This window comes from Pelophylax lessonae (assembly GCF_965119305.1).
Source record: "Pelophylax lessonae genome assembly, chromosome: 4".
In the NCBI taxonomy this organism is placed as follows: Eukaryota; Metazoa; Chordata; class Amphibia; order Anura; family Ranidae; genus Pelophylax; species Pelophylax lessonae.
In genome coordinates this window covers 241594609-241621615 of record NC_138771.1, presented here as the reverse complement: position 1 = coordinate 241621615, position 27007 = coordinate 241594609, and the positions used below count along the sequence as shown (strand labels likewise).

The following is a 27007-nucleotide window of genomic DNA, read 5'->3' as shown; positions in this document are numbered from 1 at the left end:
GCCGCATTGAGGGATCAATGGACGGTGCCATGTATTGTAAAATCTTGGATGAGAACCTTCTTCCCTCAGCCAGATGGCAATGGCAATTATCTAAAACATACCGCCAAGACAAAGGAGTGGCTGAAGAAGGACATTAAGGTCATGGAGTGGCCTAGTCCAGTGGTTCTCAATTCCGGTCCTCGGGACCCACTAACAGGCCAGATTTTAAGTATTACCTTGGGGGATGCAGACTAGAATACTGCAATCACTGAGCAGCAAATGAGATCACCTGTGATGTAATTTAGTTATCTTGCAAACCTGGCCTGTTGGTGGGTCCCGAGGACCGGAATTGAGAACCACTGGCCTAGTCAGTCTCCAGACCCTAATCCTATAGAGAATATATGGAGGGAGCTAAAACCTTGAGTTGCAAATCTGCAGGGGATCTAAAAATTATTTTCCCCACTATACCCACTGTGTGCAATGGTCCCTTACCATAGAGTGGTCCCTTACCTACTCCTCTGGAATCCCCCACCAGCACGCTCTCCTTTTTCTTCCTGCGGGTGCCCCCCCCCCCCCGTATCTGGGCTGTGTGCTTCTATAGACACACAACGCACCAAAAACTCAAGCACCATCTCAATCCTCAAAGGAGTTTGACTGAAAGCAGCAGGAGCCTACGGGCTCTACAAGCAGTGGGGCGTTTTCTACCTTAATACCAAGAATGCATTACGGTAAAAAAAAAAAAAAAAAAACGTTTTAGACTTTAGAACCACTTTCTTTAGTTAAAAGGATTTTTTGTCCCGTTATGGGGAGGGATGAAGAAAGGGGAAAGGGTGTCTCATGCATTGCATGGATTAGGGAAAGGGATGATAAAGAGAAACTTCGCCCTGGGAAAAATATAATAAAATGTCAGTGGCTACATATACTGTAACTGCTGACTTTTATTAAACAAGCACTTACCAGTCTCGGGATCCAGCACTGTCCCCACCTGCGCCGGTTCGCCTCTGCTCTCCAGGTCCCAGACATCGCCAACTTGGATGTGGGAAGCGGTGTACTCTTAATGGACAATGGACCTGCAGCCTCCTGGAGGTTGTGGCAGGAAGCAGGGCCAAACTAGGCGATCCAAGTGGAAGTGGAGTGGGTACCTGTCAGAAATGGGTACCGGCTCCAAAAAAAGAAAAAAACACCACTATCCAAAAGTAGTAGAGTAGTTGCGGAGGAGGTGGAAAGCAGAACTTCACTTTTTAGGTGTAGGTCTACTTTAAATTTTGTTATATCTTGATCTTTACCCTACCACTCATTAAGGTAACTTGTATAATTTAAATCTAATCATCTGCACATCCTAATTCAAATCTTTCCCCTCTGCATACTCTTCAGTCAAGGCACTGGCAATATAGTCAGTGCCTTCCTGCAGCCTTCTGGGGAGGCTTCACTGCCAGATAAAAATCTTGTGAGATCTGCAAATATATGCAGAGGTTTGCTTTTACCCCTCAGCTCTTATTTTTTGATGAGCAATGAAAGAAAAGGGATAACTCTGGATTTTAAACCATTAAAAACAAACTTGGTAATGGCAGTTCAATTCTAATTAGCTTAGAAAGAAAGAGCACCCACACCTACAAAGTAATAATAGAATGGAATGCGGGTGTAGAGGAAATGTATGACCAGAACATTGCTTCCCCCATTGCATTGCTTTCAACAACTGCCCAGTTTACATGCTAAGCATAGTTTAAAACCCACAGCAATACTCTTAATTAAAACATCATTCTACACAGTGATCAACACACCAGCCAAGACCTAGACAATATAAATAAAATAACTCTGGTCTTTTTAGGAGTGTCACAGCTGAAGTGTTTTGGTCTAACTCCAAGACCACAAACAGGCATTTTTTTTCCTAGTATGTCAATAGATCACCCTGATCTCATATACAGTGTTTATGACATAGCAAGGAAGCTGAAGAATTACACAGCAATGTAAACATATTACCAACAGAATGCATGAAAATGTTAATCAGAGCCAAATTCTGTTGCCTATTCCCTTTTGAAAGTGCAGCTGTTGCGACAGTCATGCTGATCCAAAAGACTTCAATAGTTTAGAATTTAGACCCAAAACAAGTACATAGAACAAGAGTTCTGGTTTCATACCAACTTCACTTGTTGCATACTTGTTCCAGCTCAGGCAGGAATTCAGAAACCGCTAGGCAACACAATTTTTATTTGGGGGACATAGAAACATAGAATGTGTCGGCAGATAAGAACCATTTGGCCCATCTAGTCTGCCCAATATATCTGAATCCTATGAATAGTCCCTGGCCCTATCTTATATGAAGGATAGCCTTATGCCTATCCCATGCATGCTTAAACTCCTTCACTGTATTTGCAGCTACCACTTCTGCAGGAAGGTTATTCCATGCATCCACTACTCTCTCAGTAAAGTAATACTTCCTCATATTACTTTTAAACCTTTGCCCCTCTAATTTAAAACTGTGTCCTCTTGTGGTAGTTTTTCTTCTTTTAAATATGCTCTCCTCCTTTACCGAGTTGATTCCCTTTATGTATTTAAAAGTTTCTATCATATCCCCTCTGTCTCTTCTTTCTTCCAAGCTATACATGTTAAGGTCCTTTAACCTTTCCTGGTAAGTTTTTTCCTGCAATCCATGTACTAGTTTAGTAGCTCTTCTCTGAACTCTCTCTAGAGTATCTATATCCTTCTGGAGATATGGCCTCCAGTACTGCGCACAATACTCCAAGTGAGGTCTCACCAGTGTTCTGTACAGCGGCATAAGCACTTCTCTCTTTCTACTGCTTATACCTCTCCCTATACATCCAAGCATTCTGCTGGCATTTCGTGCTGCTCTATTACATTGTCCTCCCACCTTTAAGTCTTCTGAAATAATTACTCCTAAATCCCTTTCCTCAGATACTGAGGTCAGGACTGTGTCAAATATTCTATATTCTGCCCTTGGGTTTTTACGTCCCAGGTGCATTATCTTGCACTTATCCACATTAAATTTCAGTTGCCAGAGTTCTGACCATTTTTCTAGTTTTCCTAAATCCTTTTCCATTTGGCTTTTCCCTCCAGGAACATCAACCCTGTTACATATCTTTGTGTCATCAGCAAAAAGACAAACCTTACCATCGAGGCCTTTTGCAATATCACTTATGAAGATATTAAACAAAATTGGTCCCAGTACAGATCCCTGAGGTACCCCACTGGTAACATGACCTTGTTCTGAATGTTCTCCATTGACTACAACCCTCTGTTGTCTGTCACTCAGCCACTGCCTAATCCACTCAACAATATGGGAGTCCATGCTCAATGACTGCAGTTTATTGATAAGTCTTCTATGTGGGACAGTGTCAAAAGCCTTACTAAAATCTAGATATGCAATGTCTACTGCACCTCCACCGTCTATTATTTTAGTCACCCAGTCAAAAAAGTCTATAAGATTTGTTTGACATGATCTCCCTGAAGTAAACCCATGTTGTTTTTCATCTTGCAATCCATGGGATTTAAGATGTTCCACAATCCTATCCTTTAATAGGGTTTCCATTAATTTGCCTACTATTGATGTCAGACTCACTGGTCTATAGTTGCTCGATTCCTCCCTACTACCTTTCTTGTGAATGGGCACGACATTTGCCAATTTCCAATCTTCCGGGACGACTCCTGTTGCTAATGATTGGTTAAATAAATCTGTTAATGGTTTTGCCAGCTCACCACTAAGCTCTTTTAATAATTTTGGGTGTATCTCATCAGGACCCTGTGACTTATTTGTCTTCACTTTAGACAGCAATCTTAGAACGTCTTCCTCTGTAAAGACACATGCATCAAACGATTCATTAGTCATCCTTTCAAGTGGAGGTCCTTCTCCTTTTTCTTCTGTAAAAACTGAACAGAAGTATTCATTAAGGCAGTCGGCTAGCCCTTTATTCTCTTCTACATACCTTCCGTCCTTTGTTTTTAATTTAGTTATTCCTTGTTTTAATTTCCTTTTTTCATTTATATATCTGAAGAATGTCTTATCCCCCTTTTTCATAGACTGAGCTAGTTTTTCTTCTGCCTGCGCTTTAGAAGTTCTTATAACTTGCTTGGCCTCTTTCTGCCTAATCTTGTAGATTTCCTTATCTTCATTGCTCTGGGTTTTTTTATAATGACAAAAGTCAACAATGGCAGCCATTTTACAACTCATTACAGTACTTCTTTAAAGTAGACTGAAAAAAAGTCCAACTGAATTCAGTGCTGAACTACATCTGTACAGAACTGCAACAGATATGAACATTACACATAGACTGGTATGTCCCGCTAAGTGATTATTGTAAAGCTTTTGTTTTATAAACGTTAGTAAAAAAAAATAGCTATAGGATTCGTCTGCTCGCTCACAGTATCGGACATCCATGAACTTAGTGATCCAGTGGGAAGTTTAAGAATTCTTCAATTTAAAATTTATAAAAAAACATTTACTCATGTTAATGCCTACGCTCCCAATCAGGGGTAGGTCCTTATGTTGGTAGCCCTTCTGAGACAACTCTGTTCATTACGAGTAGATAAGGTAATTTTAGAGGGAGACCTAAATTAAATTCTTAATCTATCCCTACAAACTACTCACACGCTTCATCTTTTTCTCAACGAAACCACCTAAAACGTAGACTACATGAACACCAACTTGTTATGTGTTGAGCGCTACATTCTTTGAAAGAGACTATACCTGCCATTCCTTAACACATTCTACTTACAGCAGAATTTGCATTTTTAGTCTCCCAATGCTTACTGAGCTGGCAGACCCAAGCTACCATCAGATCCCAACTCTGGTTGGATCACCTTCTGATTTTTCACCATACAACTCTCGCAATATATGAAACCCTTTGCCTCCTGGAGGCTTAATAAAGCTCTGCTCAAAGGAGGTACCAACCATAGCAGCTGTGTTATGAAAGGTTTTTCAATTCCTGTCTGACCATGCCTCTGACACAACTGCAGCCCTGATAAAATGGGAGGCCCTAAAATGTGTATTTAGGGGAGCTTCACAACTGAAGAAATCCACCTGAAAAAGGAGCAGTTGGTGAATATTACCGCACTCTAAAGGCCCGTACACACGTACCGATCGTCGGCATACAAACGTCGGTGGACGAAGGATCTGCCGATTGTACGCGTGTTAGTATGGTGCCTCCGACAGATGTCTGCGCACAATCCGCGGACAAAAGTCTTTCGTGCAAACATGAAAATATTTGTATGCCGACACCAGAACGGACGATTGTTCGCCTGTCAGTACACAATTCGGCCGACAGACCGCAGATTTGCAAGACTGGGCATGCTCAGAAAATAGAAAACACAGGGAAAGTTAACCATTACATGACATCACTTCTGCAGTCGGCGGACAAAATTCTTGTGCTGTCCTTGTGCTGTCTTTGCACTTTTCAGCAGACACCGACATCCCGGGGAGAAAAGAGGAACATTTGTAAGCCGACCATCGGTACGTGTGTACGGGGCTTTAGTGAGATTCACATTCTAGAGCAGTGATGGCGAACCTTGGCACCCCAGATGTTTTGGAACTACATTTCCCATCATGCTCAACTACACTGCAGAGTGCATGAGCATGATGGGAAATGTAGTTCTAAAACATCTGGGGTGCCAAGGTTCGCCATCACTGTTCTAGAGCTTCAGCATAAATCTTTAGATGAGGCAGGATTATTTCAGCTTTTAGGACAGACGCGTAAAGTACTCAGGCATACTTACACCACAAAGATTGTGTTTGCCAAACTATTTACAAATTAGGGAACAAAAGCAGTAGACCATTAGCCAGACTGATACAAGCCAAATTTGGGGAGGACCTATGTTCCCAAACTCCACTGTTCTTTTGTTTACAAAATATTTTATTAGAAAGTCATATAAAAATAAAATTTAGATCAATACAACAGTATAGAGATCAGTATGATAACAGTGCTATAGACAGAGCAACGAAATTACGAGTCTTTGAGAGGAAGGTACAAAAGGATTAGGGAAACCCAGGCACGAACAAAATATAAGTAGTGTTGCAAATTAAAATCTTGAACATATGTAAAAGTAGCTTGAGTATATTAAATCTTATCTGGTAATAGCATAGCATTTACAAAAAGCAAAGGACAGTGCCGGTCAAATATCAACAGTTAAGGGTATCCCACACATCCCACTTGGCATGGAAAGTTGGCATGGAGCCTTGTAGAGTAACACTTTCTCAGACAGTTTAATGCTGTCCATTCTGGAAATAACTTGTTGCCAAGAAATAAAATCTGATCTCCAGTTTAGAGCCATCATCCAGTGGATCGAGGACATTAAGGTGTGAAGTAGTTTGGAGTTGTGGGAAGGAGCCCCCAGGATGCGGGCATATAACAGGCATATACTTGGGGTGAGAGAGATACCACGGTCAGTAATGAATGGTAGGAGTTGACCAACTTTACTCCAGATGGTCTGAAGGCGATCACACTTCCAAAAAATGTGTAGAAGTGTACCCTCTTCCGAGCAACCCCTGAAAAACAGGGGGGACACGGAATCATAATAGGAGTGGATCAAGGAGGGGGTCAGGTACCATCTGGTGAATAATTTAATCAGTGGTGGATGATCGTGTGCTTGCACGCATATTTTTTATCACGATTCTCCATTCCAGGATTGAAAAGGAGCAACCTAAATCCTCCTCCCATTTAAGCATGTATTTATGTTTATCTGGTAGAGGGGCGTTATTAAGGTGACTGTATAATAGTGAGATTGAGCCCTTACCTCTGGGGGAGGAGCTACAGATATTTTCGAAGGGGGTGTATTTTCGAAGTGAAGTGAACTCCACTGTTCTAAACAGGGTATAGTACATTTGTCCAAAGCGATAGCCTCAGCATTTCAAACCTCTATCTCTGATCTATACAACAATCACCAACCTCCCCCACCACTCCCTCCAAAACACAGGGTCTTACTCAACTAGGTTACACGTATGGCACTACCGAGAAACAACCAGTCAATGGTAGATACCCAAACAGACCCATTTACTACAGAATTTATACTGCATGTAATAAAGTCCCCACTGCCAGTTAAAAGTTTGGGCCCAGACAGCTTCTCTAACGCCTTCTACAAGCAATTCAAAGAATTCTTGGCACTCATCTTGAACTCCTGCTTAAGTACCATATACGAATCATATCCCTTTCCTCACCAATCCCAGGAAGCACACATCACCCTAATGCCCAAAGACCAAAAAGATCCTGCCCAATGTTTCAGCCATCTCTCAATTTCCCTCATTATTACAACCTTAAGATATATGCAAAACTGCTAGCAGACAGGCTGCAGCCCTTAATTACTTCCAGCATTAACTTGGACAAAGTAAACTTTGTACCAATGTGTGAAGCACAGGATAACACAATTCATTTTTTGTCCCTAACCTCCAACTCACAAAAACAAAATAAATCACTGTGCCTTCTTTCCTTAAGCCTCATACACACTAGTAGTTTTTTTTTTCGTTCAACCCAGCAGGGCTGAACAAAAAAAAAAAAAAAAACTGACAGCTCAGGTCAGAGCCACTGTAAAAAACTATTTGACGTTCATACAGCGATCTCCCCTGCTGTTTTATTGTGTTCTGACAGAGGGATGGCCCCCCGCCAGAACACTCCGGTCAGCGCTCTCAGCCATTGGCTGAAAGCGCTGATCGGGAGCTGATCGTCAAACCTTTTTCGGTCAGGTCTCTTCATCAAAAGCTGGCAGGCTGAATGGCTGGATTCTGTTGGACTGACTCCAGTACACACGGGCTGAATGTCGGACAGTTTTTATTTATTCGGCTGATGCAGCCAGACATTCAGCCCGTATGTACTAGCTTTAGATGCAGAGAAAGACTGAGTGCCTTGATTGAGTGTTCCTACAAGCCTCTTTTTTGCCTTTAAACCAACCATAGCCTTGCAAGTACAAGAGAGAAATTAAAAAATTATGACCAGGTGTTACAGATGCCCAGCCACGATACACAAGAATATTCCATCAATTCCTGACCGATGTGAAGAGCTAATTGGTTTGCAACTTTACCTATCGTGGTCCTGCCCTAGGATTAAACCATTTGGGGAATCTATATTTCAGTTAAAGGGTTACTAAAACCAGGACCCTGAATTCACTATATCTGGTCTCCCACAGGACACAGAACATGAATGCAATAGTTTTAGGAAATATAAACTGCTAAATACCTTTCCTCATCAGCAGTTAAAGCAGTCTAGTGACTTCTATCAGTGTCTGATTAAAGCTTTTTGAAGCTAAAGGAGCTTTATTCTCCTCAGGCTGTTCAATGAGGCTTTAGGACCCCTAACCCTCTGTCTGGACAGTGCTGATTGGCCCTATGCTGATCATATGCACCCTCCCAAATAAAAAAAAAAAAAAAAAACCTCTCTAGCAATACACACCAAACTGACCATGTGCAGCCTGCCCCCAAGACCCTATTTTATCAGAAGTTGGTATGGGGACTGTGGAAGAACGCGAGGATCAGAGAAGACAGGATCAAACATCCTTTTTATACAATGCAGAGGATTAACCCCTTAGGTTCCACAGTGAGTATAACAAACATGCATTACTGCATATAGACGGATTTTACTGTTGTGGGTTTAGTAATTAGTGACCGAATTACATGTATAACAACATGCCCTTAAATGCAAGAAGTGGCACTTCTGTCCATGATACCCAGCTATTAAAAAATAAATAAGGGGCCGTTTAGCTTTTCAGTCCTAGTGTGCAATGCCTTGATCCCTGGATATTGGAAGTCTACCACTGTCCCTGCGATTAGTAAATGGGTAGCTGAACCCAACACTGAGGATGGAGGAGCTACTTGCCAAGGCCCGTGAAAGCTTCATTAAATTCCAGGACTTGTGATATTCATGGATTGACTTCTCTACCTCTCGTCCACCTTGGTCGAACCTCCCTTTGGAGGCCTCAACCTCCCGAGCTCCTTCTTTCCCCTTTCCTTCCCCTCCTTTTTTTGTTCGCTATTCTCTCTCTCCCTCCCCCCCTCCCCTTTCCTGTCCTCTTCGCTATCATTTATCCCTCTTTTTATCTATTCCCTTTCTATAAGTGGCCTCCCTTTGTGGATTTATACCTGTCATACATAGGTATGACACAGTACTGGTGATGATCACCCCTTTCAAACACCTAATGACCTTTCCAGTGCCTGACCTAGCTTCCTTTTGATTAGCATGTTCCTTATTCTATATATTATAACCAAATTGGAGGTGGAGTCATCAAACTAAGTAGGAAGCGATTCCCTCTTATCTGGTGTATGGTTTTGCAGATATCCTGTTTTTTTCAAGGTGGCAATGTGATTGTACCCTCTGCAAGGCGTATATCTATCTATGTACACATTCTAGTGCACGATAAAATAGGAGTGTTTTAAGGTATTTTTTATAAAACCTGTAGCTTTTAACCACTTCCCGCAAACTGACGTACCTGTATGTCGGCTTGAAGAAGTGGTTGTACCGGGGTGATGCCTGCGGTCATAGGCATCAACCCGATACCGTTTTTTAGAGCTAGCGTTTGGCGTTTCTGGTGATAATTGATGTGGCTCAGCAGCAACTCGGCCATTATCCCAGCGAGTGGAAGGGGACATCCCGCCGCCTTCAGTCGCTCTGCCCGGGTCTACCGTCCCACCGGGAGACCCTAGCAAACAGCCGGCACATCCGCCGGCTGGTTAGAGTCCCGAAAAAAGCCGATTTTGCTTTAATTGGGTCTCCGATCAAATAATCCGGAAGCAATGTCCCTTTCGGTTTACTCGGCTGCAAATGGTGTTCATTTAGAGAAAAAAAAAAACTGACAGAATTCAAAAATGCCAATTTTGGCGTTTTGAATACGTTGAAGTGCATTAGAGGGCTTTTGGGTCTTTTAGACCCCCGATCCCAGCATAAAGAGTACCTGTCAATGCCTATTACTGTCACCAGGGATGTTTACATTCCTTGTGACAGCAATAAAAGTGATTTTTTTTTTTTTTTTAAAGGAACATTGTTAAAACAAAAATAAATAAATAAATAGGAAATAAAATGAAAAATGTTAAAAGAACCCCCGTCCCCATGAGCTCAAATGTTATCAGTGTTCAAATCACAAGTGAGGTATTACTGCGATCGTCAGAGTGAGAGCAAAAATTCTAGCAAGACCTCCTCTGTAACTCTAAACTGGTAACCGTTAAAATTGTTTAAAGGTCGCCTACGGAAATTTTTAAGTAGGGTAGTTTGTTGCCATTCCACAAGTGTGCGCAATTTTAAACCCTAACATGTTAGATTACTCGGCGTTACATTATCTTTCACAATATAGAAAAAAAAATGGGCTAACTCCACTGTTTATTTTTTTTTTTTTTACAGTAAAGTGTATTTTTCCCCAAAAAATTGTGTTTAAAAGACCGCTGCACAAATACTGTAGGACAAAACATGTTTCAAAGACCGCCATTTTATTCTCCAGAGTCCTTGCTAAAAAAATATATATATATATATATATATATATATACCCACGGGATAAGACCCCTGGAAAGGGGAAACTACATTGGAACCTGTGAATCGGTTTGAGTTGAAGGTGAGAGCATTCACTGACTGGTGGCGGATCAAGGAGGGCAGGAATCCTCCTAAAGATCCTACAACTCTCTGTGCAGCTGCAGCACCACCTCGTCTCCACCTCCCCTGGGTCTCATTATTCAGCAGACTTCAGCCCTTCTCTGGTCCTCCTCCACCAGACTCTGCACTTCCTGCTTGCCAGTCCAACCCCCAGCTTCCTCCTGGCAGCAGCACAAGGTAAAGGGGGGGGGGGTGCACTGTGATGTAAGGGAGGGTGGGGGAATCATGATGGTGAGAGGGGGGGGGGGTCTCTTGACATCTGATGTAAAAGGTGGGGGTGTGCTCTGGACATTAGTCTAGAAATTAAGTTGGACACCCCTGCATTAGAGGGTTCCACCATTACTGTTAACTTATTGATTAGCAAGGTAGCGCAAACCTTTTACTCAAAATGTTTACCTTCAGTAGTTAATTGTAAATAGTAGCGCAGTGATTACCTAGTATATATTCTAAGTCCCGGTTCACACTAGGGCGACCTGTGAGGAGACCTGGTCGCCTCACAGGTCGCCGCAGGTCGCCTCCCATAGGGAAGCTGCGGACCCATTCTAATAGGAGCGACACAAGTCGCTCCGACTTAGAAAAAGGGTCCGGAGCTTCTTTGGGGCGACCAGGAGGCGACCGCCATAGACTTCAATGTTATGAAGTCCGTGGCGGCCGCTCCGAGGTCGCGGCGCGCTGCTCGCACCGCGACCTTGGAGGTCGCGGTGCGAAGTAGCGTCGCCCCTATGTGAACGGGGCCTAACTCAACCTGTGCTAGCCTGAGCCAGACACCTACAGGATTCACATTTTGAAACACAAAAATGATTGTGTTGCATTACTGTACCTACGGATAATTGCCATTCGTTCTTATTCTGACAAGGATAAAGAATCTGTTTCTGTGCCACAAAACAAATAGAATTATTCTTTAAATAAGTTAGTACAATCTGAACTGCTGCGTTTAGGTACTTTACATCCTTTAACCACTTGCCGACCGCTCACTCGAGCTCTACTGCAGCAAAGTGGTTAGTTCCCGTCCAGCCCTTGTGGGCGGAGCATGCACGCCACTGGAGGCTCGCTCCCGCTGTATTCAGTCACAGCGGGAGTCGGGCCAGGGGAGGAGAGGCGGTGATCACCGCCGCTCTTCCCCAATCGTCGGGGAATCGAGTTTGGAGATCCGCCCACTTGTGTAAACAAAGCGGGCGGATCTCCTAAGTGACAGATTGCAGGGTTCAGCATATCTGAACTTGCAATCTGTCCCTGTGTCACTCAGTCACCTCCCCCCACACATGTCAGTAAGCACCAGGCATACATGAACTCCTTCCTCTCCAATAAAATTAACCCCTTCCCTGCCAGTGTAATTTTTTTACAGTAACAGTGCATATTTATAGCACCGATTACTGTAGTAATGTCACTGGTACCCCCAAAAGTGTCAAAAATGTCAGTCAAGGGTCCGATCTGTCGCAGTCACGCAAAAAAAAAAAAAAAAAAAAAAAAAAAAAAAAAAAAAAAAATCGCAGATCGCCGCCATTACTCGTTAAAAAAAAAAACACCAAAAATAACAGAAATCTTTCCCTTAGTTAGCAAACGCAATAACTTTTGCGCAAACCAATCAAAATACACTTATTGTGATTTTTTTTAACAAACATAGGTAGCAGAAAACAAATTGGCCAAAAATGTAAAAACATTTTGATTTTTACATTTTTTTTGTGGGGGAAATTCATATAAAAAAAAAATTGAAAAATAGTAATTTTTTCAAAATTTACGCTCTTTTTTTGTTTATAGCGCAAAAAGTAAAAATCGCACAGGTGATCAAATACCACCAAAAGAAAGCTCTGTTTGTGAGAAAAAAAGGACATAAATTTCGTTTGGGTACGGCGTCACACGACCGCGCAATTGTCAGTTAAAGTCGCACAGTGCCGAATCACAAAAAGTGGCCTGGACGTAAGACAGCAAAATCCTCCGGTGGTAAAGTGGTTAAGAACACATTTCAGCTTATCCTGCTACATCAATATGGCATACCCCAGCAAAACCTTTCAATGCCATGTGACTATTTAGCATTCAAACTTATTTTCACAGCAGGATGACTTGTACCTCTTACCAGACAGCTATCCCATCTCAGCTGAGCATCACTAACCTCTTACATGCAAGAGGACATGAAAAAGATAGACAACACCTTATCTATCATCCTACCAAAGTTTACTGCAAAGCAAAAGTAAAAATTAAATCCTTGGAATACAACAAAAGCTAAACAAAAAATGAGTAACAATTATATGTTTGCAATTTGTGGGAAAAAAAAAAAAAGGAAAGGATCACACTACATATGCAAATTGTGTTAAACAAGCAACGTGTTCAACAGTCATGTCATTTTTAGCTATAGACTGCCCTCTGCTGGATATTCTGTAAACAAACCATGACAGAAACAGGCAATGTGTAAAGTGAAAATCCCCCAGTCTGCCTCCTCAGTTTTTATGACGACAATTTGCATATACTTCAGAATATTATGAAGAGTGATCACGTGAATTGCAATTTTTTGCAAAGTCCCTCTTTGCCATGAAAATGAACTTAATCCCCCAAAAAAAAAAAAATTCTAACTGCATTTGTGGAGGAGGATTCAGGGTGCCCAAGAAAGTTCAGCAAGTGCCAGGACCATCTCCTACAATTGATTAAGCTGCAGGATCAGGGGCACCACCAGTGCAGAGATTGCTCAGGAATAGCAGCAGGCAGGTGTGAGTACATCTGTATGCACAGTGAGAAGAAGACTTTTGGAAGAGACCAAGGGTCAAGAAGGGCAACAAAGAAGCCACTTCTCTCCAGGAAAATCATCAGGGACGGACTGATATTCTGCAAAAAGTAGAGGGATTGGACTGCTGGACTGAAGTAAAGTAGTTTTCTCTGATGAACCCACTTTCTGACTATTTCGGGAATCCGGAAAAACCTTGTCTGGAGAAGAAAAGGCGAACGCTACAATCAGTCCTGTGTCATGCCAGAAAAGCATCCTGAGACCATTCATAGGTGGGGTTGCTTCTCAGCCATGGGAGTGAGCTCACTTACAATTTTGCCTAAGAACACAGCCATGAATACAAAAATGCTACAAAAATATCCTCCGAGAGCCAACCATCCAAGAACAGTTTGGCGAGGAACAATGCATTTTCTAGCATAGTGATAACTAAGTGGCTTGGAGAACAAAACCTTGAAACTTTGGGTCCACAGGCAGGAAACTCCCCAGACCCTAATCCCATTGAGAACTTGTTGTCAATCCTCAAGAGGCGGATGAACAGAAACATAAAAAAAAAAAAACAACAAAACCCCACAAATTCTGACAAACTTCAAGCATTAATTATGCAAGAATGGGCTGCCATCAGTCAGGATGTGGCCCAGAAGTTGACTGACAGCATGCCAGGACGAATTGCAGAGGTCTTGAAACAGAAGGGTCAACAGTGCAATCGACTCTGCATAAACATAAACGTAATGTAATTTGTCAATAAAAGCCTTTGACACTTATGAAATGCTTGGAATTATACTTCAGGATACCATAGAAACCTCTGATAAAAAGATCTAAAAACACTGAAGCAGCAGACTTTGTGAAAATACGTACAGTTACTCCTCACAATTTCTCAACTCATTTTTGTTATATTTCAAGATATAACCAATCAGGCAAAATGATTTAGTTCATAGCTTTGACCAATCCAAAACCAGGTATAACTCATAGTCAAGAAAAAGCATAAAATTACCTTAAGTCAAGGTAGTTCTTTTTTTGCTTTTGGTGCATGCATGCAGCAAACAGAAATTTGTATTAGGGCTTTTATTATGGGTTAGGTTAGTGTAAGGCTGGCCATTCATTATACAAGTTTCCTTTAGATTTACAAAAACTATATAATATGAAGTCAAACCTAAATAATTTTGATTTGTAGGCAAATTGGGCAAGCCCTCGCACTACATAGGTAAATCTAAAGGAAATTGAATTAGAAAATAGAACAACGTATGGCGAGCCTTAGTGCCGGGTCACACTTGTGCGATGCAACAAGGCTGCGAATTCGCAGCCTGTTCCAGCATCGCAAACGCACATGTGGCAGTTCCCACTGCCATATGCTGGGGGTGTCAATGAAATGTTAACGACACCCCCAGTTTGATCGCATATCGCAGTGCGATCTGACAGTTCGCACAGGATGGGATCGCACAAGTGGGAACCACTGTGCGATCCGATCCTGATGCGGCTGAAAAAAAGGGTCATGTGTGACTTTTGTGCGGGTGCAGTGCAAAGTTAGCCATACAAAGTGTGACTGAATTCGCACTGCACATCCGATCGCATGTAATGAAGGAGCAGTACGCTCCGATATTACATGCGATCGCCGCACTCACTATAGTGTGAACCGGCACGCGAATGATTGTTGGGGATGAAGTTCCTAATCATAAGAGCTCACTTTATACATTTTTTGGGGGAATTGAATTTTGGATTCTAAAATGTCAAGATATAAACAACGTGCTAGGAATGGAGTTAAAAGTAAAAACACACTAAAACAATGGGTTTACTTACGCTTTAATTTCAAAACTGGGCAAAAGTCAAGGCCCCACGCACATCCTGATCCTAGGACCCATGTGCTCCAAAAGATGCATTTACCCCTTCACTTTTGTTATCCTAAGAACACCTTCAACCCAGATTGGATTACTTTAAATTCTAATACTGTTAAACAAAAACAAAACATAAGCAGCTTAAGAAAAAGAAATAAAGAAACAAGGGAGAGAAAGAGAATGTTTTTACGGTGCATTTTGCACAGGCATTTTTGACACGTCTTGCGCTGTTTATGCTTTTTTGTTTTTTGGCCAATTTGTTACGCAGATTAAAAAACCCATCAAAAATGTGTCAAAACCGGACTGCATGCTTTTCTGCAGCGACTCTACTGAAGTTTATTGAACCAAAAAACCATAGGTGTAAACCAGGCCTAACTATGGGTGTGGTGTACCAGGTTACTGAGGCCAGGCTTACACCTATGCATTTTTTAGGTGCTCTTTGCAGAAACACACTACAGTCAATTCAACATGTTTTCCTATGGGACACATTGACATGTATGCTTTTTTCAGCCACTGCGTTTTTGGTTCAATAGACTTCAATGGAGATGCTGCAGAAAAGCATGTAGAGTGTTTTTTACCTGTTTTTGATGCATTTGATGTAGTTTTCATTTTTTTTAACCTGTCCAATAACAAATTGGCCAAAAGAAAACCCCCAAAAAAAAAAAAAAAAAAACACGCATCGAAAACGTGTGCGCAAAAAACACAAAACGCACTGTAAAAAGCACTGCAGAAGCCAACCAAAGGAAACTGCATAGGTGTGAACCATTTCTAGGGTGTAACATGTAACTAAATGAGCAGCCCCAGCACCCAACAACCCCCCTGCTGATCATGGGTACACTGCTCTTCAGGCTCCTAATAAAAATAAATAAATAAATGCACTTTTTTTTTAACCTCAAAACAACGTGCATTTATTAGTTTTAAAAATAGGGAACTTATCCTTTAGTCTAGGTTCACACTGGTCTGATGCGAGAACCAAAACAATTTCTTTGCGGGTTCCCGCATCTGAATCGCAGGCAGTTTACACTGCTCTTTGTGAACCGCTGCGGGTGTCAATACAAAAGGTTAATGACACCTTCAAATCGGTTTGTAGAACACAGCGCAAACTGTGGAATCCAATCACATGGGTCTAAACATCCATGCGATCCAATTCCAGCGCAGACCAAAAAAGGGCCTTGCAACATTTTGGTGCGAAGGCAATGCGATTTTAGCCATAAAAACCGTATGGCTGAACTCGCATTGCACAGACATCGCATGTGATGTGTACAGCAATGCGAAGCACATCCAACCAGTGTGAAGCCAGCCTTAAACATCTGCACTCTTGATGAACAACAACAGTCACACATTCCTCAGTCTCGAAAATTAACCAATCAGGAGGTTTCAAGCCAGCCATAAAGACAAGGCGTGCATAGCGTTCTATGCCAACAGATAGCTGTACCACCTAAAAGCACCGGAGAGTGACTACCTTACAATCTTTGACAGTGTACTCACCAAAATCCTTTTTTATGGCAGTTAAGTATGGTTTCCTGCTACCTACCCGGACCAAACCAAATGGGACTCTACCCCAACAGATATATTTCATCTGGAATTCTGGAAGCCTCCCCTCCAAGCCCATCAGAGCACCTCCAACATATTTTAGTGGTCTGTGCTGGGAAAATTTCCATTACATCTCACAGCACAGAAGAGGGCACCATCATACTAGGACCACCTACAAAACAGAAGTCCCAACTCATACCACTATAAAGTCATACAAGGACCAGTTGCCTATCCCAAACAATGTGGCCTAACAAAATCTCAAAAGAAAAAACATAATAAATGATTCCAGAGAAAAATACAACAGAGAAAGGCTTTGAGACTCTCCGCTCCCATCCTTAACATTTTTACAGAAGAGGAGCCAACAGTGAAAACCAACGCACACAATAGGTCACAGCATGCCACAGACTTAGAGAGACATGAGAAATTCTGGACCTAAAAATCCTCTACATCAGTGGTGTCCAAACTGTGGACCGTGGGCCAGACGTGGCCCTTTATCTGGCCCTTGGGCACTATTCCACCAACTGGCACCAATGATGAACACCATTCCCACTACTGGCACCATCAATGGGGCACTATTCTTCCCACTAAAACCAATGATTTGGCACTGATGCTGGGGCATTTTCTACTCCAGTGGCCAAAGTCTGGCCTCCCTTAAGGCCTGAAGGACGGTAAACTGGCCCTTTGCTTGGAAAGTTTGGAGACCTATGCTCTACTTGGCCACACACCTATGCCCCTTTATATTTTCCCTTAGAGAGAGAGAGAGAGAGAGAGAGAAAAGAGAAAGAGAGAAAGAGAGAGAGAGACTTCCATTAGGCCACTGGCCTGGCCCATTTCTAAAGCAGCCCAAAAAAAAGAAAAAATGGACAATCCCTGTGAGATATTGTATTCTGACTGTGGGAAGACTTCCCCCACCATCAGAATACACTGTTCAGCGCTGCCGGCTTTAGCCAACAGCGCTGATCAAGCAGAACTTTACTGACAGGGAGGCTGTACAGAAATCAATTGGTAGATCGACTTATGTACAAACACTGTCCCCCATACATGGATTGAAGTTAGTCCAGTCTCTGATGAACCAGCTAAATATAAATTAATGTATGGCCGGAATAACTGACTTAATTTGTAGCAATCAGTGTCCCAACATATCTTGTATTTTTTTTTCTTTGAGTTTATCATATTCTTTCCTAATTTAACAGAAAAAAAAAAAAAAACAGAGGACTATGAAGATTTTCTGTGACTAACATTCAGGAAGCCGGAGTCTTCCCAAGGTAGTTTCTATAGAAAATACTGGATATTAAAAAATATAAGGCAAAAACAAATGTCATCATTGGGTCTCATTTATCTTCAGAATGTTTTATGAGAATAACTCCTGAAAGTCTGCTCCACAGCAAATAGATTATCTCTCAAAGTAAAGTGAACATATGATTGGTTGCTGCCGAACACAGACACTATCAAGACATGTTTTCCCAGTACTTTATCTAGTAAAAAAATATTTAAAAAATAAAAAAAAAACAACTGATAAAAGTGCTAGAGTCGACCTATTTCTTCTTGTGGATATGCTGTTACATGTCATCAGCAAGTTGCTTGGTTCCATTATACTGTCAGAAGCAGAATAATAAACAGCGTGTGCTGAATCCTTTCATCTTTCACTGTGGCAAGGCACTCCAAGAAATTTATCTGATAAAGCTATTCAATAAAAGTCACATTTACTGCATATAAAAAAAAACACTGGTACAAGATAAATACAGATGATGTTCGACTTTAAAAAGGCCAGTGACGAGTCAAGGGACAGTTGCATCAGATAGAAAATATTTTCAATGAAGGGAAGGGGAATAGTAAAAAAAATCCAGTTACATGGTTGGATCTTAAAAGAGAAATTAAAATAAGTACACCCCCTTTTAATCAAATTGGGCCGTCATTCAGTTTAGCAAAATTTAGGCTTGTAGGTGTGCCTTAAAGGATAAGTTCACCCAAAAAAAAAATGCACATTTTTTTGCAGGTATTACTTTTTTTTTTCTAAGGAGCCTGCGAAGCACTGCACCCACGATCAGCAGATCAGGGGTGCAATGTCCAGCTCCAGCAGACTCTCAGATTAGCTGTCTGCTCATAACTCGTACAGACAGGCGGTTGCCTGAAAGTAGAAAGATCAATCGACTACGGGGACATTCACCAGAGCCCTCGCAGCTCACTGAAAAGCTACAAGCCGTCAGCTGCAAAAGGCCGACGTTACTTGTAGGCATTCTATCACAGGAAACTTTGAATAACTTATTCGGCCGTGTGGGTGGAGCCCTGCAGGGGCACCCTATTTTTAAATAGTGACAGCGGGTTTAGAGAAAAGATCTCTGGCCCGCTGTCACAGGGAGGGAGCTGTGTATCTGGAACATGTTACATGTTCAACCCTAAAAACAGGTGGAACATGTAACATGCTTCAAAAGTGAACTTCTACTTTATTGTACAGACAATTAAGTGTTGTGTTGCTTTTCAAGCAACCTAGTAAATCAAATGCCAGAAATACTTATCCTAATTTCTCTAAAGCACATGCCTTTAATAACTCTATACACAAAATACTGGTAATCAAAAGTATAGGGGAAGCTTGTGTTACATACAAGGGATCTTTTATTTTATTATGTTTATCACTTAAAGTACAACTAAAAGGCAAAAACCTTTTTTTATTAGGTTTAGTTAGAGTAGAGAGGGATTAGAACATTTGTCGGGTTTTTTATTGCAGTCTGTACCCTGTTAGGGGCGATTCACCTTCTCCAAATGTACTTTTTTACCATTATAAACAAGAGGAATATTGCAAGTTGGGGGTTTTAGTAGGGCAGGAATAGAAGGGGAAAACTTTTAGTGGGGACAACCAAGGATTCCCTCACTTTGGAAAGATTTCTTCTCATATCCTGTTTTAGCTATGGGGCAAGAAGTAAAGACACACAGATGGCAAAAAAAAACAAAAAAAAAAAAAAGGATTTGTCTTTAATTCTACCTGAAAGTAAACTGGTCAAGGAACCTAGTCTTTTAATGTGATAGTGCATCTCAATAACCAATAAAGTGGTTAGAAGGTTGAGCCTAGCTAAACTTTTAAAGGAAATTTTGAGATTTGCATATCATTCCAGGTGACTGTTTCTGCTAACTATACTGTCATGTGGTTTTCACTGTAGGTAAACTGCTTATGCAAAAGCATTCTTATTTATCCCATGGGGCCAACTGTGAGCTAGACTGAGGAGTAACTACATTCCTTGATATCAGCCCCATGAAAGAGCCCTTTATATGTAGAATGCAATATCACGAAGTAAAGATGAACTGGCAAAGCGTCAATGAGTATTCCAATATAGCTCTCAATGGATAACAAAAGAAAATGGAAATACGAGGCTAAATCATAGAACATTCTAGATTTAGTTAACTATAATACAGAGCTGAATTGTATTGGAAAAACATTGTCCTTTAGCAATGCTAAATAAAAAAAAAAAAAAAAAAAAAGAAGATGAGAAATTTTATAAGTAAGAAAAAAAAGGCTACCTTACGGATGAGCTTGGTAACAAAGAAAAAAAAAAACATAAAAACTGTATAAAAACCTAATAGATTTGAGACGATATAGATAGAGATATATATATATATATATATATATATATATATATATATATATATATATATATATATATATATATAAAATATTGGCCTCAATGTGTTACTTTTTTTGTTTCTCCTTACTAGATGTATAAAGTGTGATATATTGGGTAAGGAAATTTGTTTCCCAAACTTATGTGCATCATGTCAGTCTTCAATGAACTTTTCATTAATCTCAATATGTTTGGAAGTGTAAACCATATTGATGTGCATGCTGCATTTTGTAAAACTCTTCATAGAAAAAAGCAAGTAGCACAGTTACCTGTATTCTGCGTGCCGACTCATGTGTGCTTCACCTCTTGCCCACCTATACCCTGGTTCTTCCTGCAGTAAAACAAACTAACAATTAGGCTCCGTTCACATGTAGGCGTTTTGGGGCGTTTTTGGGGCGTTTTTCTGCTCTAGGATCAGCTCTCAAAACGCCCAACAAGACAAATCCTATTCATTTCAATGGCCCCTGTTCACATCTGAGCGTTTTGAAGCTGTATACAAAACGCCCAACGCTCAAAAAAGTACATGAGCTTCTTTTTGGGCAGATTACAGGCGTTTTCCATTGATCTCTATTGAATCTAAAAACGCCTGCACAAAAATCGCGGTAAAAATCGCGGTAAAATCGCGGTAAAAAGGGCGCGAAAAACGCTACGCTCAGGTGTGAATGTAGCCTTAGGGAACAAGATAAATACACATTTTTCCATTTAACACTGGTAACATCAAATGATTACTGTAGCATCCAAGTAAATTTGTCCACTAAACATCTAACGGAAAATGAAGTAACACAGATGTAGACAATTCTATTCACTGTAGAGTAAACCATTGTAGGTTTATTGTTCACCCTATGTATGAAAGGATTTGTGAATTTACAAAACACCTACCAAATGACAAAACCAGATTTGGGTTTAAAAAGTAGCAACAGTTTTTAAAAATGCTAAAATATCCAGATAGTAGACACCAGATAGTATGCAACCCAATTACATATATGCAAAATATACTTTTTATAGCCCATTGCTTACATTGTTTCATGGTTAAAAAGACTAAACAGCTCACAACTTTTGAACTCGCACGAAGCAATTTAGTGCTTTCAGGTCCAGGATTGGAGGCACCTTGCCTTCCTTCCTGGGAACCTTGAACAGATTTGAATAAAAGCCCTGAAATTGTTCCCCACACGCAACCGGAACTATTACCCCCTGTTGCACCAGGTCCTTAACTGCCCCAGAGAGCGTCAGCAAGCGATCCAGGGATAGTCACATTGGAAGGGAAAAACCCTACTGGAGGGACTGATCGAAACTCAATCTTGTAACCAGACTGTATGACCTCCTGAACCCATTTGTCTGGTATCCAGGATAGCCACAGAGCCGTGAACTGGCAAAGACGTCCCCCCACGCCAGATACGGGTGAAGGCGCACCTTCGGGCCGAGGAGGTCTTGTCCACAGGTCTGGAGAAACAAGACTTTTGTTAGCCAGACCAGGGTTCACTTGGACCCCGCCCGAGGGAGTCTTGAAGGGCTTCACCTTAATCAACTGATCCCGAGGCACGAAAAAACTTTGTGCGCAGAGAAGGAGGGACCCCGTCTGCAACGAGGGTTCTTACCCTTGTTAGCCTGTGGAAGATAGTTACTCTTCCCCTCTGTGAGACCCATAATGTCATCCAGGGCAGCTCCAAACAGGCGATATCCTTGAAAAGGTAGATCAGCCAAGGCCTTCTTGGAAATCTGATCTGCAGACCAGCACTTCAGCCAAAGCATACGTTGAAGGACCACTGCCGAAACCGACAGTCGGCCCAATATGGGAGCAGTGTCCAGCGCGGCATGGCAAACAAATTTCAGCCCCTGCACCAGCTGGTCCAACACCTCCTCGAAGTCAGAGGAAACGGTTTTCCCCTTCAAGTCATGGCGCAGTAACTTAGCCTATTCAGGCAACGTGTGCATGACAAGGGCAACCGTAAACACCGGTCTCAGTGCAGACCCCGACAGGGAGTACATATTGCGGGCCACAGCCTCCGCCTTCCTATCCTCTGGATCCTTAAAGGATGGGGAATCCTCCAATGGGATAACGGTAGCCTTATTCAGTCTTCAGACCAGAGGGTCCACCGTAGGTGGCACAGTCCACTTCATTAGAAGGGACTCCACAAAAGGATAGTGTCTAGCAATCCGCTTAGGCACCCCAGGGGAACGTTTTAGGCGGTCCCATTCTTTTTTGAGCATGTTGTCAAAATTTGCAGGAAAGAAAAAAACCTTTGGCACTCACAAGCCATCCAGAGCGGCAAACGTAACCTGTGCCCCAGTTGCAGCTGCCTCCTCCATTTTCAGGGTCTCACACACAGAAACCACTAGTGCGTCCACCTGCGCCTTTTTTTTGCGTGGCAGCGGAGGTAGAAAGGTCATCCTCACTGTCAGAGGAGACAGGGCGCGAGGTAGCAGACCTGGCAGGGAGACTCGTGACCGCGGTGGCTGAGTCAAACTCAGAACCTGAGCCATCAGATGAGGAAGGAGTAGGCAGAGGGCATTTCTTAGCACCTCGCCCTTTAAAGACTACCTCCACCCGGGACACAAATGCTTCCAGGACCGCCAAAATTGCATCGGTAGACAGCTGGGATCCGGAGGGCCCTGCGGCCTCCCTGAGGGGGGGGGTCAGGTAGGGACACATGATCTGTAGGGTCCGTGTTGCACCAGGGGAACCCGTCAGCAAAAAGCTGAAAAAGTGACAGTAAATTTTTTTTTTTTTCTTAGTCCCACTGCGCTGCAGAGCCCCCCGAAGGTCAGGCAATCAAACTGGAGACCCCCAGCAGAGAGAGAGAGAGAGAGAGAGAGAGAGAGAGAAAGAGAGATCCCCAGACTCCCTGTACCAAGATGCAGCAGAAGGCCCCAGAATGTCTGCAAGTGTCAGTAGCAAGCTCGATCCAAAAAGAAATGAGCTGAGAAACAGCCCAGGGTATAGGGAGGGGCTCCACCCACAGAACAAAGCCTCCAGGAACTTCCATACAAATTCCTAGCAGAAGAATCCACCGCAAAATGGCCGTGCTGTGTGTACCAAGATGGCCGCCAATCTCCTCCGCACATGTGGCTTCAAGAAAATGGCGGCCTGCAGAGTAAACCTCTCAGGGGGACCCCCAGACTCCACAGCGGGATCGATCAGCAGGTGGGCCCTGGAGGTACACACCGACACCACCAACCGACCCCCCCCAGCACAATTGCTTGACCCTACATTGGGCCTGGAAACGCGGTCTCAGCCCCAGGGAATAGGCCCAACAGCCCCCAGCGTTGGGGGGCAGGTAACAGAAGGTGTGCCTGACAGGACAGAGGGGAATCAAGGATTGTTAGGGTCCGAGGAGCCCGCGTCCACCCCAAAATCAGTCAGGGGAAGAGGGGGGAACATTTACTCACCGTACCAGGAACACAGGCGGGTGCCATCTCCTGACAGAACCCCTTTCTTCCGAAGTGGGGGGGGCAGTCGGCCGAATAGAACTGCTGCGACTCAAGCCTAGACCCGGCCATACGTGACCTGGTGAGATGTTAAACTCACAGGGCCAGTACCCGTCCAGTGGGACTATGTCATGGCCAACCCAGCGTGAGCTAAGGCCTGCGCACGCTCATTGGCCGGCTGGGGTGACCACTGGATCTATACATCCAGCCCGTCGCCCAGATCCAGCATAGTTGCTTGTAGATCTCACAGGAAAAAATCCGGAGAAAAAGCTAACAAAAAAAAAATAACTAGAAAAAAAAAAAAAAAAAAACTTTGCCAGAACCAGAGATCCCAGCAGGGAACTGGGTCCCTACTCCTGACTAGACAGATTAAAACAAACATCCTATGCAGGAAGGGAGAGGATGTACCCACTGGGACTGCCCAAAACTTTTTTTCTGTCTAGTGTCCTACTCCTGTAGAGAGCAGTATAACCCTACTGATATGCATCAGGAACTGCATCCATCAATGAAGGATAGACAAATGTGGAAAAGACTCCCTTAAGAGGTGGTTCTGGCTAGCTCAGTAGATCGCTTTAAGAAAGACCTGGATTCTTTTTTATATACACATAAAAAAACTGGATGCTAATAATGATAGGTAAAGTTGATCCAGGAAACAACTGATTGCCTCTTGGGGGATAAGGAAGGAATTTTTTATTAAAGGAACACTATTTAATCAGAGTACAGCATAAAGTCAGGTAAACTCCTGAGATATTGATCTGGTAAGTTAAGTAGCGGAGGGGTTTTGTTAATCAGTTTCAGCTGCTTTGGTGTCACTGAAATTAACAGGTGCACTAGATAGGCACAATGAGACAACCCCCAAAACAGGAATGGTTTTACAGGTGGAGGCCACTGAATTTTTTCCCCTACTCATTTTTTCGAACTGTTTTTCACTAGTTTTGCATTTGGCTAGGGTCAGTGACACTACTGATAGCATGAGGCGATACCTGGACCCTATAGAAGTTGCACAGGCAGTCCAACTCCTCTAGGATGGCACATCAATACATGACATGGCCAGAAGGTTTTCTGTGTCTCTCAGCAGTCTCAAGAGCATGGAGGAGATTCCAGGAGACAGGCAGTTACTCTAGAAGAGCTGGACGGGGCCTTACAAGGTCCTTAACCCATCAGCAGGACTAGGATCTGTTTATTTGTGCACCAAGGAAAAAGGATGATCACTGCCAGAGCCCTACAAAATGATCTCCAGCAGGCCACTGGCGTGAATGTCTCTGATCAAACAATAAGAAACAGATTTCATTCATTTGCCATTAAACACCAGAATTGGCAGGTCTTCCACTGGCACCCTGTGCTTTTCACAGATGAGTGTAGGTTCACCCTGAGCACCTGACAGACTTGAAAGGGTCTGGAGAGGCTGTGGAGAACATCATTCAGCACGACCAGTTTGGTGGTAGGTAATTGATGGTCTGGGGAGGCATATCCATGGAGGAACGCACAGATCTCTACAGGCTAGACAATGGCACCCTGATTGCCATTAGGAATCGGGATGAAATTCTTGGACCCATTGTCAAATCCTACACTGGTGCAGTGGGTCCTTGGTTCCTCCTGGTGCACGACAATGCCCAGCCTTATGTGGCTAGAGTATGTAGCCAGTTCCTGGAGAAAGATACCCCAGGACACCATCCATCGTATCACAAGGAGCATGCCCCAACGTTGTCAGGCATGCATACAAGCATGTGGGGTCCATAAAAACGACTGAGTACCATTTTGAGTCGATTCAATAAAATTTCAGCAAAATGGACTAGCCTGCTGCATCATTTTTTCACTTTAATTTTTGGGGTGTCTTTGAATTTAGCCCTTTTACGCACACACAACCAAAAGTATTGGGACACCTGCCTTTACACGCACATAAACATTATTAGCATCCCAGTCTTAGTCCGTAGGGTTCAATATTGAGTTTGCCCACCCTTTGCAGCTACAACTCTTCAGGGAAGGCTGTCCCCAAGGGTTTAGGAGTGTATCTATGGAAATGTTTGACCATTCTTCCAGAAGTGTATTTGTGAGGTTAGGCACCGATGTTGGGCGAGAAGGCTAGGCTCGCAGTCTCCATTCAAATTCACCCCAAAGGTGTTCTATCGGGTTGAGGTCAGGACTCGGTGCAGGCCAGTCGAGTTCCTCCAATCCAAACTCACTCATCCATGTCTTTATGGACCTTGCTTTGTGCACTGGTCCAAATCATTTGGTGGAGGGAGGATTATGGTGTGGTGTTACTCTTCAGGGATGGGGCCTGGCCCCTTAGTTCCAGTGAAGGGAACTCTTAAGGCGTCAGCATACCAAGACATTCTGGACAGTTTCATGCTCCCAACTTTGTGGCAACAGTTTGGGGATGGCCCCTTCCTGTTCCAAAATGACTGCGCACCAATACACAAAGCAAGGTCCATAAAGACAAGGATAGGTGAGTTTGGAGTGGACTGAGCAATAGGCAAAACAGAAAGAGTCCCCGGAAGACTCACAGAGTTGTCACTATATTGGATAACCGAGACACCAGTCACTTTCTTTATTCTTTGCATGGTGTTGGGATTTCACACAGATTTGAATCCAGAATCTACAATTGTCTTCACTGGTTAGACACTGAATAGATATAACCTACTTAGTTGGACTCCCTTCAGAAGCAGTCAAACTCATTATCGCTAGTTACAAAACCCACAATTAGTCATAAATTAGTGGAGGCAATTAGAGGCAGTATAAATTAGTGGAGGCAAGTAAAATGCTGAAAACGTGCTCTAGTCAAATCAAACACATACCCCTCTATATGGTCCACCTTTTCTTTCATAAGCATGGCTTTCTTCATAATCTCTGTACTCTGGATCACCATATTCTTCATATCGATGATATCCTTCCTCCTCTGGCCTTCGGACTAGATTTACCACTCTGTGATATTCACCCTTAACATAAGCAAAATAAAAATAAATATAATTAAAAACAATAGAATTACAAATAGATAAAAAACTAAAAAGGGCACACAGATACAAGCCAAAAAAAACGTATGAAATAAAAGTAAAATCTAAGTTTGTCAATGTTTCACCTACGTACAACTTTTAGCATTAGTTATTCCCCATTTTGCTAGTGCACACATTATTAAGCTTAGATATACGGTATTTGGTACTTATCTCGACACATTTTTCTCTTTTACAATTAAAGTCTAACACAGTACTAGACTTAATTTTGTGAATGGCCAGAAGTGGGAGATGGAAAAAAAACTAAGCTAGATATTACAGAATGAGATTTACTACCCTGGCATGTAAAGTAGATTTGTTAGATGTAGAAGAAAGTCTGCATGATCGT

General features: G+C 42.5%; 1 protein-coding gene across 2 annotated transcripts in view; it reads right to left on the bottom strand.

Moving 5' to 3' along the window:
- PPHLN1 (periphilin 1) overlaps positions 1–26585 on the bottom strand; it is a 171014-nt gene extending 144429 nt beyond the window's left edge. For both annotated transcript variants that reach the window (XM_082255989.1, XM_082255990.1), the window contains exons 1-2: positions 26467–26585; positions 20515–20576 (exon numbers count right to left, since the gene is read on the bottom strand). In XM_082255989.1, coding sequence (XP_082112115.1) covers positions 20515–20537 — 23 coding nt within the window. In that variant the 5' untranslated portion in view covers positions 20538–20576; positions 26467–26585. The remainder of the gene's footprint in view (positions 1–20514; positions 20577–26466) is intronic.
- Positions 26586–27007: the final 422 nt, after the last annotated feature.